Source organism: Euprymna scolopes, chromosome 13 (genome assembly GCF_053919585.1).
Source record: "Euprymna scolopes isolate OS-2025 chromosome 13, ASM5391958v1, whole genome shotgun sequence".
In the NCBI taxonomy this organism is placed as follows: domain Eukaryota; kingdom Metazoa; phylum Mollusca; class Cephalopoda; order Sepiida; family Sepiolidae; genus Euprymna; species Euprymna scolopes.
In genome coordinates, this window is record NC_136494.1 from 104,606,365 (window position 1) to 104,624,264 (window position 17,900).

The window sequence follows — 17,900 nt, forward strand, 5'->3', positions numbered from 1 at the left end:
AACTACTATCTTCAGACAATGCTCACCTTGCGGAATATTATCCTCATCTTCATAGTTATTGTTTCATGAGATTTTGGCGTATACAATTAAGACTCAGCATTCCTATCTCATTATAGTTAACCACTTGACAAGACTAGAGGAACAGTTGGCCGAAACGTCATTGAACAACTATGAAGATGAGGATAACAGTCCGCAAATAAATAAATATACAAATTACTTATCTCCAAAAGGATTCCAATAATAAAATAATATACCAAGCTCTTGTTTACATGGTCCTTCCCTACAAGTGCAAACCTTGACATCTACTACAAATAGATGGCATTCAAAGGCTGGATGTCTTCGATTGGTAGTGTCTATGGTACATTTTTAAGATTCATATCTTTAATCATGTCCCAAACGCCATAATCCACGTACAATGTAAGCTTCCTAGACTTGAAGAAGTACTCATCAGGAGGCTCTGATGGTTTGGACACACACTTCGTTATCCACACAATAGATCAACACTGCTACAGAAATGATGCCAGAAGACTGGTGATAAACAGGTCTGTGTGCTGTGTGCCACGGATTTCTGCTCCATCTTATCTTCTTGTGGCCATGTTGTCTTTTTATACATTGGTGACTGTCAATTGCAGTGCATGGGATCACAAGTGTAAAAATAACACGGGGGGGGGGGGGACAAAGAAAACACTGACTCCACTACTGAGGTTTCTGGCAATGGTCTGTTGTCGTAACTTGAATTGGTAGAGAGCATGAGTTGTACAGCGGCGCATCTCCAATCTCACTTGTTGAACACTGTATTACTTTCAAACACGATAGAAGGCTCTTATCGCTTTTGGGATTTTTAGCCGACAAGTAGTAGATGGTCTGCAACAAAAAAAGAAGACCGGTTTTCATCAAATGGAAATGGAATCATTTTCTCTAGGGCAACAATTTAATTATTCCACCCTGTATAAAATACATTTTATAATGCTTCGTGAATATTTCTGTTGTAAGATATTGTGATAAATAAATCATGAAAACAAGTTCGTTTTCCTTATAACTCGGTATCTTGTTGGTTATTTGAATCTTTGTTTTAGAAGTGTATATGTGTGTGTGTGTGGGGGGGGGTAAATATATGATACTAGCAGGCTGCCTGGCCTTAAAATATGCTTAATTATTTTTTAATTTATGCAGATTTTGTATTTATTATAGAGCCAATTCTCTATTGATTATACTGTACCCAGTATATAGTTGTGATTTCAAGTTAAAAAAATGACTTCTGTATCATTAGCCAAAATCGAAACCAAAGCAAAAAAAAAAAAGTGAAGTAGTTAAAAATGAACAGACTTTAAAATATACATGTATATTTGTACATGCATACAAGAGCACTTTAAATCGCCTGCCAAGTTCCAATTTTTTTTTCAATTTTGACTTAGCAACTATTTTTACTGTTTTTATATATATATCTATAAAAGTGAATGTGTCTGTGTGTGTGTTTGTACATTTCCTACACAATAACTCTGTCAATTTTAAGTCTACAGACTTGAAATTTGATATATACAGGGTTCTGAGATTTGGGAAAATCTTTGTAATCTGTTTTCGGCCAGAAATTTGGCTGTTAAGTGGACAAAGTTCAACGATTTGACCTTGAGAACTCTACCAAACTCCTCTGCCAATTTTGGGTATAAACACTTGAAATTTTAGATATAGGTTCCTTGGACATGGATCTAACTTAATAGCTTGATTTGAGCTCCAAACAATAAATTTTAAGGGGTCATAATAAAAGTTTAAAAAATTGACCGTTTTTTTTTTTTTTTTTTTTTTTTTTGGCTCAACATACACCTCCAAACACCCGGCAACGCCAGGCTGAAATGCTAGTATATATATATATAAAGCAACGGTCCAAAACGATGCAATCCTTTGACCTTGTCTTCAAGAGGATGCAATTTGGAAAAAATGGAAAAGTCACACGCAGACATAGTGAGTTATATATAGATATGTACAGATAAAAGATCAATACAAAAAATATATAAATGTTTATATCTGTTCTGTATTTATTTCCTATTTGTTTTCTTTCAAAAACATAATTTTCAATTGATCCTTCGGTTTTCTTCCTTGTGAATGATGTTCACACAGAAGAAGTCCGAAGGATAGGCCGAAAATTATGTGCTTTTGAAAGAAACATTTTTGGGTTTTTTTTTTTTTTTTTTCAAAAGACATTTTGTATTCCTACATGTCAACAAATAGGAAATAAATACAGAAAAGATAAACATTTCTGTATTTTTCGTATTGATTTTTTATCCATACATATTTATATACATCAAAAGGAATACACTGCAATTCTGACTATGTATAGTCACTTTCACCCCATTTTTTTCCTCCCATACATAACGTAACGCAACGTGATTTTATTTGTACATATTTTTGATTTCCATTTGTGTTTTTTTTGTTTTTTTTTCTCCAAAACAAATCACTCGATACAGCTTTGATAAAGGCGAGGTTAAAACCAGTCAGTTGATTCCCCCATTTTTTTTTTTTCTTCTCTTCATGCCGTGGACTTTATTTTAAACGTTTTTAATCATGAATTTAAGTCTTCCCTTCATGATTGCGTTATATAAATTTTGTACCCCTCAAAGAATTATGATATATATACGCACACATTTTTTGTTTTTCTTTTCCCATTTAATTTTCGTATTATATAGATATATTGAAAAAGACATAATGTATGATATATGAAATGTTATTTGGATAAGTAAGGTTTTTATCTGATAAATGAAGAGCTCTAGTTAGTTGTACAAAAGAAATTTAAATAAAAATTTATTTGCTTTCATCTTTTATTCAACAGCTGAACCGATTGGCAGATGTTTTATGCAATAACAATGTTCAAGTTTCTGAAGGAATCGCCCAATCTAAGAATTTTGTCAAATCAAAGAAAAATAGTTCTGATGCAAGTCGAAGTAAGAATTTTATTTTATTTTTTAAAAACTTTTCTAATATTCAAAGTTTTATTTTTAACTAAAAAAAAAAAATCAAATTTTATGAATATTGGAAAAATGAGTCTGATGCTCACCATTTTGAAAACAATTTTAAATAAAAAACCTAATTCATACTAGATTGATACTGTAATGCCTATGATTGCCATTAATCATTTAGAAATGACTTTCTTTATAAAAATAAAACTACTTGATCAATTAACGTGATTTTTGGAATATAATATGATGGGGAGGTATCGATCAGAGCACTCTTCATTGACTAGACAGTTGAAAAATAGTCTAAAGTTTAGTGGGGGATCATCTCTACTGTTCCTCACATAAGACTTTGCTAGTCTCTTTCTACTCTATCATTGATTGGGCTTCAAACTTTGGTTCCTAAGTTTGTCGTGACAAGAACTTATTAGAACAACAAAAAATGAATTTTCTTTTCTTCCTCCTGTTGTCTAGCATCAGACGAAATTTCCGCAAACAGAGCTTATTCACGTGGTAATTTTACTTGTGGAACACAATACTGGGGGGACTGCTTCCTTGCAAATTATAACATGGTCATCTTCAAATCCAGTATCAGCAGATTCCTATCATGGATCATCTCCACAAACATTTTATCAATCATTCTCTGTCCTCTCATAAGGTTCAACTAGCAATCATTTCATCTTATTAACCTTTGTTTTAGTGGCTTTTGGCCTGGATAAGTGGTGATTCATTATTTAAAAAAAAAAAGGTCCTTGTGCATTATAATTATGAATAAAAACAATGCATTTTAAATAAAAACCCTGACATGATTGTGCGTCATGTCAAAATTATTGTAAAAATTCTGCAAATTACAAAAAATGATAGACTAGAAGATCTGATAGAATTTTTTTATTTTTTTTACAAATAAAAACGAAACCTTGTTATTCTGCTAACTGAGTGAGTTCGTCACCATCAATATCATTTACAAGTCTTTTCCTACTGTTACCAACATCAGCAAGTTGTCGAAGCAGTAGATCTGTATGACACTTGCTTCGACAATTTTTATTGGTGGTGAATCAACCAAAGATAACATGGATTTGAGAGTAAACCATGCTCTACTAGATAGCCCCCCCCCCCACTTCTTGGAATAAGGGCAGGGTTTGTACGGATTTGAAAAGTCCTTGAATTTTTACCTTTGCCTTGAAAAGACCTTATTTCTGATATTACCTTGAAAAATCCTTGAAAACATGTAAAATGTCTTGAAATTCTTGAAAAGACCTTATTTCTGATATTACCTTGAAAAATCCTTGAAAACATATAAAATGTCTTGAAATTCTTGAAAAGGCCTTAAAAATTGTATTCTTTTATGTCCAGTAAAAATTTGTGTTGAAATATTGAAAATAAAATCGAAATACATTTGTTCTGAAATTGCATAGTGATGTGGATACAAGACTTACGTCCCTTTATCACAAAACAACCCTTGGGTAGTTTTGTAAAGATTCACATCTCCGTCTATTTTTGTTCTCATTTATAATTTTTTGGGGTGAGGGCACAAAGCTGGGGGTAGTGGCGGCAGCCATTAATAAAATTACTCTCCTCTCTAAAAAATACTTTCCTTGTGCAGACAGGACTTTCCAATGTTGCCCCTTCCCCCTTTCCTAAAAAAAATTGTGATAATTTAAAATTGGGCTGGCCAGGCCAAAAACAAAAAGACAACAACCATCTTAGTTGGAAATTAAAAGCTGTAAAGAGAGTCAATATATGAGATGAAATAAAAAGCTTTAAAACTTAAAAACACCAAAAAATTGTGCAGGTAGGTTACAAAAACTCGAATTTTGTCTGAAGAAGGCTTTGAAAAACTTTGAAAAGTCCTCGAAAATGGACATTAAAAATCTGTCTGAACCCTGAAGGGTAAAATCTCTTTTCATTTGTTTTTTTATTTTTTCCCAGTTCTGAAAATATAGAGACCAAATTGGAATTAGAGCAACAGGACATAAAAATATAAAAATGTTATTAATGGTCTCCAAGTGGCTTTTGGGTCAAAAGCAGTGGTTCTCTTGTATTGTATATTTTCAATTGCCATTTTTTAATTTGAAATAATGAAAATTAAGCAAGAGAGATAAGTCAGTTTGTCATACAGTAGAAGAATCTAATAAACTACATTATTTAATAAATTTTATTTTTTGTGTAATTATTTTTTAATTGATCATTTTTCGTAATTTTTTGAATTTTACAAATCTTTAACATGGCACATAATTATGTAATGGTGTTTTTACATAAAATATATCTTTTTGAAATCCAATTCTAATGCACAAGCACCAAAAGACTCTTGGGAGACCTTCATATTTATTCAATTTATGTAGGCGAAAATTATAAGAACTATTTTATTAGATTTTTAAATTTTCATTTTTTTTTTTTTTTTTTTTTTTTTTTTTTTTTTTAACTCTTATTCTGGTAATCAAAACATAGTCATGGGACTCATAAAATTTTTTAAGTTTTCATGTAAAACAAATTTATGACTTATCAAATTAAAAAGCTATTGGCATCATTGCGTGTGTGTATATGATGACGTTAGTTTTTTGACAAATGACATTCACTATTATGAACCAGAACCCTAAGTCTTATACCAATCTAATAATTCTTTAAAATATATACATTTTTTTTTTCTATTTTTGGATTACTCGCACAACTGTTCTTGAGAAAAAAAAATGTATTGATATGTAATGATAAATAGTAAGATTGTGTATCTAAAAACAAAAATAAGTTTAACACTTTCAAAATTCATACTAGAATTGTCCACAAGGAACCATAGCATAGTGCATAGAGTACTGGGGAAAATTCCGTTGTAAAGTTGCACGGTTTTGGAGGTTGAAGGTTCAATCCTCAGTGCGAGCAATACTCAAAAGTACAATTGCAAATTTCTTAAGATTTCTGTCCAATCATCACTGATAGAACAAGACCATGCTACCCCCATGGATTAAATAAAGGGTTCCGTTCAAAATTCTGTGCAGATTCCCCATTTGGCAGAAAGATTCCTGAGTTATCAACTGAAACGTTGTGCGAATAACACTCCAGATGAGAACAGTAGTTTGAATAATCCAAATCGTCAACATATATTTTTTGTATTATTTACAGATTACTGGTCTCTTTTCAGCTGACGTAACCTCCAATCAGCTTTGTAAAAGTGCTAGTCTTCTGGGTATTGAAGGTCCTCAGTACTGATGACATCAAGAAAACAATTACGATTTATTTATTTTTTTTTAATTACATTTTCACCCCAAGGCACAGTGCCACTTTGGTGTAGGTGGCTACTATTTGGGATATAATTGCAGGGATACTATGTTGGGAGTTGAGCAGCAAGATGTCTGTTTATATTACACTTGAACTTCTGCATATTTGTACAGTCGGGGAAGCAGGAACCTGGAAGGGAATTCCAAAGTCTAGCAGTTCTGGGGAAGAAACTATTAGAGTAGAAGGCTTTCTGGCATCTGGGGATTTTTACTGTATAGGAGTGTGATTTTTTTTTTTTCCCGCTTGTTGGTTTATTTACATCAAGGGGGTACAAAGGCTTGTTGGAGCATCTACTATTAAAATACTTGTAAAACAGGCAGAGAGATGTAACATTTCATCGATGGGAGATAGGCTGAAGCTTAGCTAACAGTTTGGGACCTATTAAGTTGGTGACTCTCTTTTGAACTCTGTCTAGGAGTGAGAGACTGGTAGCAAAGGCATCAGCTCAAATGTGACAACAATACTCCATACATAAAGGTACAGGATACTTTCAGGCATCAGTAACTTTTTATCACGGTAGAGAGAACCCACAGCAGCCGCAGCAATGCCATTGATGTATCTGTTCCAACTCCTGTTCCCTGTGAATGTTAAGCCGAGGAGTTTGAATGAAGTACTCTCAGTGAATGTATCATTAGCCAAAGCTATTTGTGGTTGAGAAGGTTTCTTGTAATTATTAAACGAAACAAGCTTAGTCTTGGCAACATTGAATGTCACCATTCATTTTTTTGTCCCCATTCCACTACAGACTGGAGGTCTTCCTAGGGTTTCCGCCATTAAGATTTCTCTGTAGACACAACTGATGAGACAACAAAATAAAGGGTTCTATTCAAAATTTTGTATGGATTCCAGAGATTGATAAGATGCACTTAGAGAAGGTTGGCAGTCACATTGGCTGAAACGTTGTGAGAATAACATCCAAGATGAGAACAGTATTTTGAATGACCCGAATTACAATCCTCTTCTAAAAAAACTTAATATATTTATTTTTTAATCTTTGACAGCTGAATACCTGACATTTGCCCATGGATTACTTAGTGATTACATCAATGCAGATCTCAGTGAGAAATTACGGATATCTGTTGGGTGAGTATACTTCATTTTACCATTGATGTAATGGGTATTTATGTTAATAAAGTTATGAGACTATTTTGTGTGTATGTTTTTTTTGCATCAGTGTAACCTTGATAATTGCTTTCATAATATTTATCATTGGCTAGTTTTTAACCTTTAGGTGATTTTTTTTTTTTTTTTTTTTTTTGTCATAGCTTCTTCTTACATCAAGTGGCTTCATGTCTTGTTTGGAAAATTTCCATGAAAAAAAAAACATTGAATTATTTTTTTTTATTTATAATTAATTGGATTTTTTATTGAAATCAAAAATGCAATAGCATAAAATAAAACAAAATGAAATTAAAAAAAAAAAAAAATTATTAGATTTTAAAACTCACCGGAATGGGATTCCTACAGAAATATATAAGTCCATGCCAGAGATATTTGCCGTATTTTCTTCGACTGAAGTCATGACAACTGGAATGAAGCAATCCTCCTACCCTTTACATTGTATTGCTGAGATAAACCGAGGACAAGATGCACTTGCGCTGGCAGGCTGCGGAAGCATGTACTTTGCATGGGTAATGGGGGAAGAGGTGGCTGGTCACTTTTAATGCATCCAAAACCAAGCTTCTATCCTTACATCATCAACGCTGATCCCCATCTGGCATCAATTGAAATGGATGGCTCTCGTCTTGGAGAGGCTCCATGTTTTGACAAGCTTCTGGGTTTTACCTTTACTCCTGATCTAAAATGGAACACGTACATCAAATCTACTGCCAGGGATGCTGGGAAAATGGTGGGATCCTTCTATCGCTCCAGAAGATCTCACTACTGATGCAATTCTATATTTATAAAAGCCAAGTACGTCCAAGGATCGAGTACTGCTGCCACATCTGGGCAGGAGCTGCTAAAAACAGCCTATCCTGCCTTGACAGAGTACAAAATAGACTTCGTGATTTAGTGGGGGATGCCCTTTTCTCTTCCCTGCAACCTCTCTTCCACAGAAGAGACTTTGCAAGCCTGTCTTTGTTTTATCGCTATTTCCATGGCAGGTGCTCGCCTGAGCTCCAATCCCTCGTCCCCCCTCGCCAATCTTTCACGAGAAACACCTGTCTGGCTGAAACTACTGTCAATAATTTTCCCCATTCTTTATCTGTGCCTAAATCCAAACATAGATTCCATGAGCAAAGCTTCTTTCTTAGAACTGCACGCCAGTGGAACTCTCTGCCGCTTGCCTGTTTCCCACCTGACTACAACTTGGATGTCTTCAAGTGCAACATAAAAAAAACTCCTGACAAACCGCCCCCTGAAGTAAGACACTCTATCAAAACCCGCAATACTAATGATTACTACAATACTATCGCTCTTTCTTGGTCTTTTGGTCAAGATAGTAAATAGGTACAATACTATCTCATTGATTACTGTACACGCAATAACCCTTATCCCTGAGTGGCCTTCGGGCCTTGATAAGTGGTGACCCCCCCCCATGTAAAAAAAAAAAAAAAAAAAAAAAAAATTAAGATTCTCTCCTCCTTGGTCTCTATGGAAATCTGGAGACAGCTCTCCCTGAATAGTGCTATTTTGAAAGATATAGAGGTATACTATATCTGCGATGCATGTATTTTATGTAAATCTACACAAACTAAGACAGCTAATATAAACTATTATTGATAATCAAAACTGAGATAGGATATATTTCACACACAGGTCTATTGGTCATCGATAAGGGTAAAATGGTGATGCACAAAGAATGTCAAGATATTTAAAGAAAACTATTCCATAGAATGCAGCTAAACTAGTTTGGTGGTGAGCACCAGAAAATCTCAGCTGCTGTTGAGTCAGAAGAAAACCTCTAAGTCAAAAGTGCCAGCAAAGGGAGATAAATGCTATGTTATCTATTCTATGCTAACTAGAACAAGAGGCATTTGTGTACCTTATATCCACTGTAATTTTTTCCAGGCAGGCAGGGATGGTAAAGATCAATCAAGTTAAGGGGCCATCCATCTTTGTTCGCTTCCAATGATCCTTATTGAGGTCTTGAACGATCTCGATTTTAACCAAGCAGTGTTTCTGTTGTCATTCTGTTTCATATAAGTTTTTTTTCACTTTCTTTCTCTTAAACATCTTGCTTTTCTATCTTAACTATAAATTATTTAATCACAGGCAAAACGTCCTATGAAATAATCATTCTCTGTTTTCTCCATATTTATCGAATTGGGTTTTGGAGATTAAAAAAAATTGCGAATCATAATTTTTTTAAAACTTATTTTTTAATTTATTCTTTTTTTCTTTCTTTTTTTTGTCTTATAGTTTGGAAAAACCTACAGAAACGAAAATTAAATCTGAAAATGAACCTCCTAAAAAGGTATTTAAAAAAAAAAAAAAGAAAAAAGAAAAAATGAATTCTTGATGTTTTGTTCTTACTTGCTTTACAAAAAAAATAAAACTTTAGAGGGGACGAAGAATTGCCATAATGTGTATTGGTCACTGTGGTCATTTACACGTTGATACTGTTGGAAACCAGGATTGCAGAGTCGGAAGATATATGGTCAGACAGTATCAGCACATATTTATCCAGACAAAATGACTTCCGGCTTTGAAAGTGACCCACACTAAATAGAAAACACCAATAAAAATGTAGGTCAAGAATATCTGGAAACTAATTATTTTCATTGAGATATGTTTATTAACAGAAAATCTTTTTATAAATATAATAAATTAAAAATGTTTATTCATAGAAAATTTTTTAATAATAATGTTTATTTTGCAGAAATAACTAATACGAAAAGTAATTTAAAATAAATTTTTTTTTTTTTTTCTAAATAAAAATAATAAATGCAATTAAATAAATGGAAAAGAAATACTTAATATTGTTAAAAAAGAATTTTTCAAATATAATTAAATAAAATAAACGTAATGAAAAAGAAAATGTGCATTTGTCAAAAACTAAACTTCATAATTAATACGGACCCAGTAGATGATATCGCCAAAAGGCTACGCCATTTAATACGAGCCACTTTTAAAGCAAGAAGTTGTTTGTCTGAGTAAATATACACTTGTACCATTTCAGATTCCTTATTTTAAAGTTTTCCAATATTTAAGTGTCTGTTGATTCTTTGGGAATCAAAAAAATGCAACTGATTCCAAGTATATTTTGAGTCTGACCCTGTTGGTAATGGTAAAATAGTGACTTGTTTCTATTTAATCATATTGTTGTTGAGCATATGAGGCTCCAATTTGGGATGTGTGGAGTCATTTGTTTAGGACTATTACTTCTGCGTCCACTCTAACTCCGAGTGGTGATACCTGTCAGTCTCATATTGTGGGTTAAATAAAACTGCATCCGGTCTTATGCTTAAATTTACTTTTGTTATATAAAGCAAAGTCATGTGTATATGTGTGTGAGAGTATTTCCCAGTTAAGTCAGAAACTACATATGATACACTTAAAAATCTTATAAAATCAGATTTAGTGTGCCTCTGATCTGCTTATGGTAAAAAAAAAAAAATACTGTGACAATCATCTCCTTAGGCTCCCCAGAGATCAAATTAGTGCAGAAAAGAATAAAAAAAATTAAGTTCTTTATTATTTTATTGGTAATTATTTCAAAAACAACACTGGAAATAAGTTAGTCAGCTTTCCTTTTCGTTCTTTCTATTTTTCTTTATATTAAATCAGTTCCAGAGAGAAGCACTCAGATGTATAGAGGGGTTAATCAAAAGTAGAGAGACACAGTTGAAAGAAGAAAGTACAGTGAATTAGAAGAGGTAGAGATTTCAAAGAAAAATGTTATAACCTTTTAAATTTTTAAATTAAAATCAAATTTTTTTTTCTATTTTGCTATTTATGCTACCGGGTAATGTTGAGTAGCTTTGCTACTTAAATAATTAAATAAACTAGTTAAAGATATTAATTAATATGAAATCAATAATTGAATTAGGCATTAAATAATTCAAAAGGAGGCCAATCCTTCAAACTACTTGGCCTAGCATTCACAGACATGAATTGGAACTCTGATGACATTGAGGACATTGCCAAGGCTGCTACAAAGAAGGTGGACTCCCTTTACTGTACTAGAAAGTTACTCACACCAGAGAGCATCCTATATCTTTCTAAAGCCACAATTCGTCCATGCTTGGAGTATTGTTGCCACATCTGGGCTAATCTCTCACTCTTAAACAGGGTCCAAAAAAGAGTCTCAAATCTAATAGGTCCGTCACTGTCAACCAAGCTCCAACTTCTGTCCCATCACCGCAATGTTGCATGCCTTATTTTGGGATGAAAAAGAGTAAAAAAAAAAATAGAATTTTAATTAATAAAAAAAGGTGATAGTGATATACCATAAAACAAAAATGGAGTAACTAGTAATTGGTTTATTAATTAAAACCTAAAAATTGTTAAAAAAAAGAAATCAAAAACCTTTTTTTTTTTTTTGTGAATCCAGTTATCTCCCTTACCTCCACTTAGTTTTATTTTTTGTTAAAGGTTTTTATATGAAATTTTTGCTTTGAATATGGTATGGTATTCTAATATATTTGGCTTAATCTCAAATCAAATAAGTTTAATGAGTAATTAATATTAACTTTTGGAGAATCTTAAAAAATACCACTTGTCACTATTTCAAAACAATTTTTTGCATAAAACTATTAAATTCATTTTTTTTTCTGACAAATGTTTAATTTAATTAAAAATAAATTACCTTTGTTTATTTATGCTAACTTTAGCCTGATTTTAAATTTGTTCGCACTGGTTAACATGCTTGTTGGAGATATTCAAGAGTGATGAATTTTTAGATTGAATGATTTAAAATAATAATAGAAGTTTTAAATTTTCGTTTTTGTTTTATAAAACAGAAATAGAGCAACCAGTAAAAATAGTTTTATCATCAATTAACCTAAAATTTGCTGTAAGAAGTTCAAATAAAAAATATAGTTTCCATTTACGAAGACTTACTCTCTTCTAAATAGTTTTCTAGATAGTATGAACGTAAATAAAATCACATAAGCACTATAATTTTAATGTCCAAGTGAGCTCGGTGCTGTAGAGGTAAGATTCCTAACTATAGTTCATAATTGGAAATTTCAGCATGAAAACACGTTATGCCTAGCCACACTGGAAAGCTGTGATATGAAAAAAACAAGTGTTTGTGGATCTTAGACAGGGTCCAAAAAACCATCTCAAATCTAGTAGGTCCTTCACTGTCACCCAAGCTCCAACATCTGTTCCATCATCGCGATGTTACATGCCTTGTTTGGTGGTGCAAAAGAGTAAGAAAAAAATAAGTGTGATGTTTTTTTTTGTTTTTTTTAACTGTTGAATTATCTCCCTTTGGACACACAACAGAGTTGTCTTTTTTATTTTTTTAAAACTTAATTGTTTTCTTTATTGCTGATTACGTTTGAATTTATTCTCAGAATTTTGTACTGGTTTTCTTACATTTTTTAATATTCTTTTCCATATTCACTGTCTGTGTCTACCCAGCGTTGCCCGAGAATGCAATGGAGTATTTTAGTTCTTAATTTTTGTTTGCACATTTTGCTTTTAAGTTGCATATTTTTATTGAAAGGGAGTGACAACTCTTATATTTCTCAATTAAACAAATATATAAGTGTCTCCCCTTGCTGATTTTGGTTTCTGTCATAATTAAAAAAAATAATTTTGGTGTTTGTGCAAGATAATAAGATTTCAAAGAAATATATTTTAGATAAAAATGTACTTGCATATCATGTCGAAATTAGTAAAGATTGCAAAAGGTACAAAAAATGACATTAGATTTAGTAGAACTATTTAAAAAAATATATATATATTAATGGTCTGTCATTTTCTATTTTGAAATTGCAGATTTTAATCGGAAAACAAGTTTGATATACAGAATTGGTCTACTAACAAATACAATAAATCTCTATAATTTGATAAATTTTATTTTTACTTGTAATATTTTTTTACTCTATCATTTTTCAAAATTTTTTTGAATTTTTACTAATTTTGACTTAGCATGTGAGTATATAAGTGTTTTTACCTAAAATGCATTTATTTGAAATCAAATTATACTGCACAAGTAGTGATTTTTTTATTTTTATTTTTTTTTTATTTTAGGATGAGACTAAAAAATAAATTAAACTGTAGTGAAGTAAACTACAAGGTGTTCCAGAATTTTTTTGACATTTATTTTTTTTTGCTTGCAACTGTTTGTAAGGTGTCATGTGCAGTTGTCCTTTCACGCCAAATAGTTGTTGTAGGAAGCTAAAGTTCCCAACTGACTCTTCTGGTCGATTTACAAAAGCTCTACTTGAACGCAGTTCAAATACACTCAGCCGTATTATCTGTAGTTGAGTGTAATCCTGTTCTCTTAACTGAGCACATCCTTTATGAATTTACTATGCTATCTCCATATAGATTTCCTTTCTAGTGCCTCTTGTCAAAATTTTGTGCAAAATACATGTTGAACTTTTTTTTTTTTTTTTTCATAATTCAGATTTTGCAAATCCAAGGATGCAAAACGCCCCCCCCCCCCTTTTTTTTTTTTTTTTTTTTTTTTTTTTTTTTTTTTTTTAGTTCTGAATTTTTGAGATGATGGCTGATTGTTTGTATTACTTGTATTGATCGGACTATTGTTCTCATCTTGAATGTTAATTGTGAAATGTTTCAGTTGAATTAGCCTTTGACCTTCCTCAGGCATGTTGGTTGTTGTTTGGGAAAGAAAAGAGCTCCAAACAACCAACATGCCTGAAGACGGTCGAAGGCCAATCCAACTGAAACATTGCACAAATAATAACACTCAAGATGAGAACAATGCTCCGATCAATACAAGTAATATACCCCCCCTTTTTTTTTTTTTTTTTTTAATTATGAAAATCGCTCCAGACGAGGTGTGAAGCCACTTGATGTAAGAAGCTCAGAAAAAATTATAATACTTCAAGATCAAAAACTAGCCAATGAAAAATGTTATATATAATTCCAACCCAGAAAACAACAATTCTTTCCCCTTTGTCAGAAACGTTGTCCATGGAATATGAGGACTAAAGTACAAAAATAAGGGAAAAAAGAGTTATGGGTCTGCTGCAAGTAAACCCAAGATCCACTTTCAACTCTCCATTTTCTGAGTTGACTGAACATCATTAGTGTATCTAAAAAAAATATATATATGAAATAATTAGCATTACAAAATGTTTGTGAATTTAGCTTTTAAAATGATATCAGTTTCATCTTACCACCATTAATAGTTCAGCAGATATAAAAATGTGAAATATGTTCAAGACTTCTGGAACACACTGTATTATAGTTCCAAATAACATGATACAACAAAAGCAAATGAAAATTGGCTAATCAAAATTAAAGTTTGATATGTCAGTTTAATTGCTATTTAGGTCCAACTTTTAAAATCTCACAGGAAAACTTTATATGTTAGTTAAATGCTATTTTCCTTGTGCTTTTCTTTTTAAGAAATGTGAAACACTTCAGAATCGAAAGTTACTAAATATTTTATTTAGTTCTACATTGTGTACATCCATACATTATCGTTTATATCATTGTCTGATTATTCTTTTATGATTTTATGGTCTTTTTTTTCTTAATTTTTTTATCAGAAAATTAAAGTGGAACCTTCATCTGGTCCGACAGAGGATTACAGTAAAAACAATAAGTCAGTTGAACCAGCCAAAGTAAGTTGATCATGTCTACATAAGTTTTGATGTGAATTATAATTGGTTGTAGAATAAAAGATAGCTGTAAATTCTCTAAGTTTTATTCTTTAGTTTCTTTATTCTTTAGTTTCTTTATTCTTTAGTTTCTTTATTCTTTAGTTTCTTTATTCTTTAGTTTCTTTATTCTTTAGTTTCTTTATTCTTTAGTTTCTTTATTCTTTAGTTTCTTTATTCTTTAGTTTCTTTATTCTTTAATTTCTTTATTCTTTAATTTCTTTATTCTTTAATTTCTTTATTCTTTAATTTCTTTATTCTTTAATTTCTTTATTTCTTTGATTTTTTTTTATTTCTTTGATTTTTTTTTATTTCTTTGATTTTTTTTATTTCTTTGATTTTTTTTTTATTTCTTTGATTTTTTTTATTTCTTTGATTTTTTTTTTATTTCTTTGATTTTTTTTTTATTTCTTTGATTTTTTTTTATTTCTTTGATTTTTTTTTATTTCTTTGATTTTTTTTTATTTCTTTGATTTTTTTTTATTTGATTTTTTATTTCTTTGATTTTTTTATTTCTTTGATTTTTTTATTTCTTTGGTTTTTTTTATTTCTTTGGTTTTTTCTTTCTTTGATTTTTTTTTATTTCTTTGATTTTTTTTTATTTCTTTGATTTTTTTTATTTCTTTGATTTTTTTTATTTCTTTGATTTTTTTTAATTTCTTTGATTTTTTTTTATTTCTTTGATTTTTTTTTATTTCTTTGATTTTTTTTATTTCTTTGATTTTTTTTATTTCTTTGATTTTTTTTTTTATTTCTTTGATTTTTTATTTCTTTGATTTTTTTTTATTTGATTTTTTATTTCTTTGATTTTTTTATTTCTTTGGTTTTTTTATTTCTTTGATTTTTGTTTATTTCTTTGATTTTTTTTTATTTCTTTGATTTTTTTTTTTATTTCTTTGATTTTTTTTTTTATTTCTTTGATTTTTTTTTTTATTTCTTTGGTTTTTTTATTTCTTTGGTTTTTTTTATTTCTTTGGTTTTTTTTATTTCTTTGATTTTTTTTTATTTCTTTGGTTTTTTTTTAATTTCTTTGATTTTTTTAATTTCTTTGGTTTTTTTATTTCTTTAATTTTTAAAATTTTTAAATTTTTTTTCCATTAGTTTCTATTTTTCTGCTTTTTGCTTATTTTTTATTTTTATTTTTTTTTTTTACAACCAATTCTTCATCTCTGATGCTGATCACAGCAAGAAAATAGAATATTATTGCATATTAATTCCTAATGACTGCCCTCGACACTCCACTGGATAACCATGTATAAACTGCTATATTGGTTTTCCATCTTTATAGTTAGAATATTAGATAAACACATTAAATATTCATAATTTATTCAATTGAGCAAAACATCACAACTGGCTGGGTTGGTTGGTTGCATCATAAATCCCAAGATTTCTTTGTTGACTATTTGCTAATCTTCAGCAAACATGGAGGATATAACTCCCCAGTTCAGCATACATACACTTGTTAAATTTTAATTCTCTTACTGTAACTGCTGATTATATAAAAAATATAGGGAATTGGACATTTTGGCGTGGCTGGTTTGGCATTACCATTTTGGGGTGGGCCGATTTGATGACATAGCTGATATGTCTAGTCACATTGTATAAAGATTTTATAACTTTTTTTTTAAATTAAGAAAAACAATATGAAAATATATCGCTTTAACCGTTTTAAAAAAAAAATTATGTTTTTACAAAACTTTTTGGTTATTTTCTAATTAATTTTAAGGATTAAAAACTTCAAAATATTAAATTTTTGATTAAGAAAAACATGAAAATATAATCTTGTTGATGACTGAATGTTTGTTTTTGTGTTGTGTTTTAAATTAACATGGTTATTTTTAAGTTCTTTTTTATCAAATTAAATTTTTTTTTTCTTTTTAATAATTTTTATTTCAATTTTATTCAAAGAAAAAAACAATATCTTTGTTTACTGAATTAATTTTAAAAATATGAAAAAAAAAACTTTGACTATAATGACAAAGCTAATTTGACGCAGAATCGTCCCCATGCTGAATCAACTATACCGGATTAGCCAAGCCAAAATGGTGACGTCAAATAACCTGGCCCTCATAACATAATTTAAAAAATAATTTTTTTTTTTTTTTTTTTTTTTTAATAGTAAAAAAATAGCTTTTTTTTTTTTTTTGTATTATACTAACCTATAAGCATAAAATTTAAACCTTAAAAATAAAACTTTTGTAAGCAAATGTATTCTAGTCTGAAAATAATTGTTCGTATCTTAACTGTTGCTTTTTTTTTTCTTTTTCAGACTCCAAAACTTACTGCAGCCCAGAAAAAACTAAGTCAAGTTGACAAATCAGGAATGAAAAGCATCTCTAGTTTTTTTTCACCTAAAGCCAAATAACTTTTTGATGCCAAATATTCACTTTTTTCACCAAAATCCAAATTTTAAACAATCTAGCCAAATTTCTTTTTTATTTTTATTTCATCAAAACTTAACCCCCCCCCCCCCCAAAAAAAACTTCCATTTCATTAAAAAAAAAACTCATTAATCATAAGTGAGTTAATTTGTTTAAATGAAATAAAAAATGAAATTTTATATAGTTTCTTTATCATTGCTAAAATTTGAATGACTATATAAGATCTATAGTGCAACTACACTAATAGCGAAATTAAAAAATTTTGATATTGAATTTCAAGGCAAACCAATGGTCTCTACTTAATTGTCATGTTACATTAATGAATATATCTAAAAATTACGAAAAACGATAAGGTAGAAAAAAATATTAAAGAAAACATCTTTTGAAGAAAATTAGCCAAAAATAAAATGTTTGGCTAAAAGAACACCGGAGAATTCCAAGGGCAGGTAAATAGTGTATAACTATTGACAATTTTTAATAAATTGGCATTAACAATCATAAATATGAGTTACTTGCCTTATTTTTTACTATAATTGAGTTACTTCCCTTGTTAC

General features: G+C 30.2%; 1 protein-coding gene across 1 annotated transcript in view; it reads left to right on the forward strand.

Annotated features, from left to right (window-relative positions):
* Window positions 1–17,525, forward strand: part of LOC145292138 (ribonuclease H2 subunit B-like) — a 46,698-nt gene extending 29,173 nt beyond the window's left edge. Inside the window, exons 7-11 of the mRNA XM_080138259.1 lie at window positions 2,825–2,936; window positions 7,217–7,298; window positions 9,579–9,633; window positions 14,855–14,929; window positions 17,235–17,525. Of these exons, the coding sequence (XP_079994385.1) occupies window positions 2,825–2,936; window positions 7,217–7,298; window positions 9,579–9,633; window positions 14,855–14,929; window positions 17,235–17,330 (420 nt within the window). The 3' untranslated portion in view covers window positions 17,331–17,525. The remainder of the gene's footprint in view (window positions 1–2,824; window positions 2,937–7,216; window positions 7,299–9,578; window positions 9,634–14,854; window positions 14,930–17,234) is intronic.
* The last annotated feature ends 375 nt before the right edge of the window (window positions 17,526–17,900 follow it).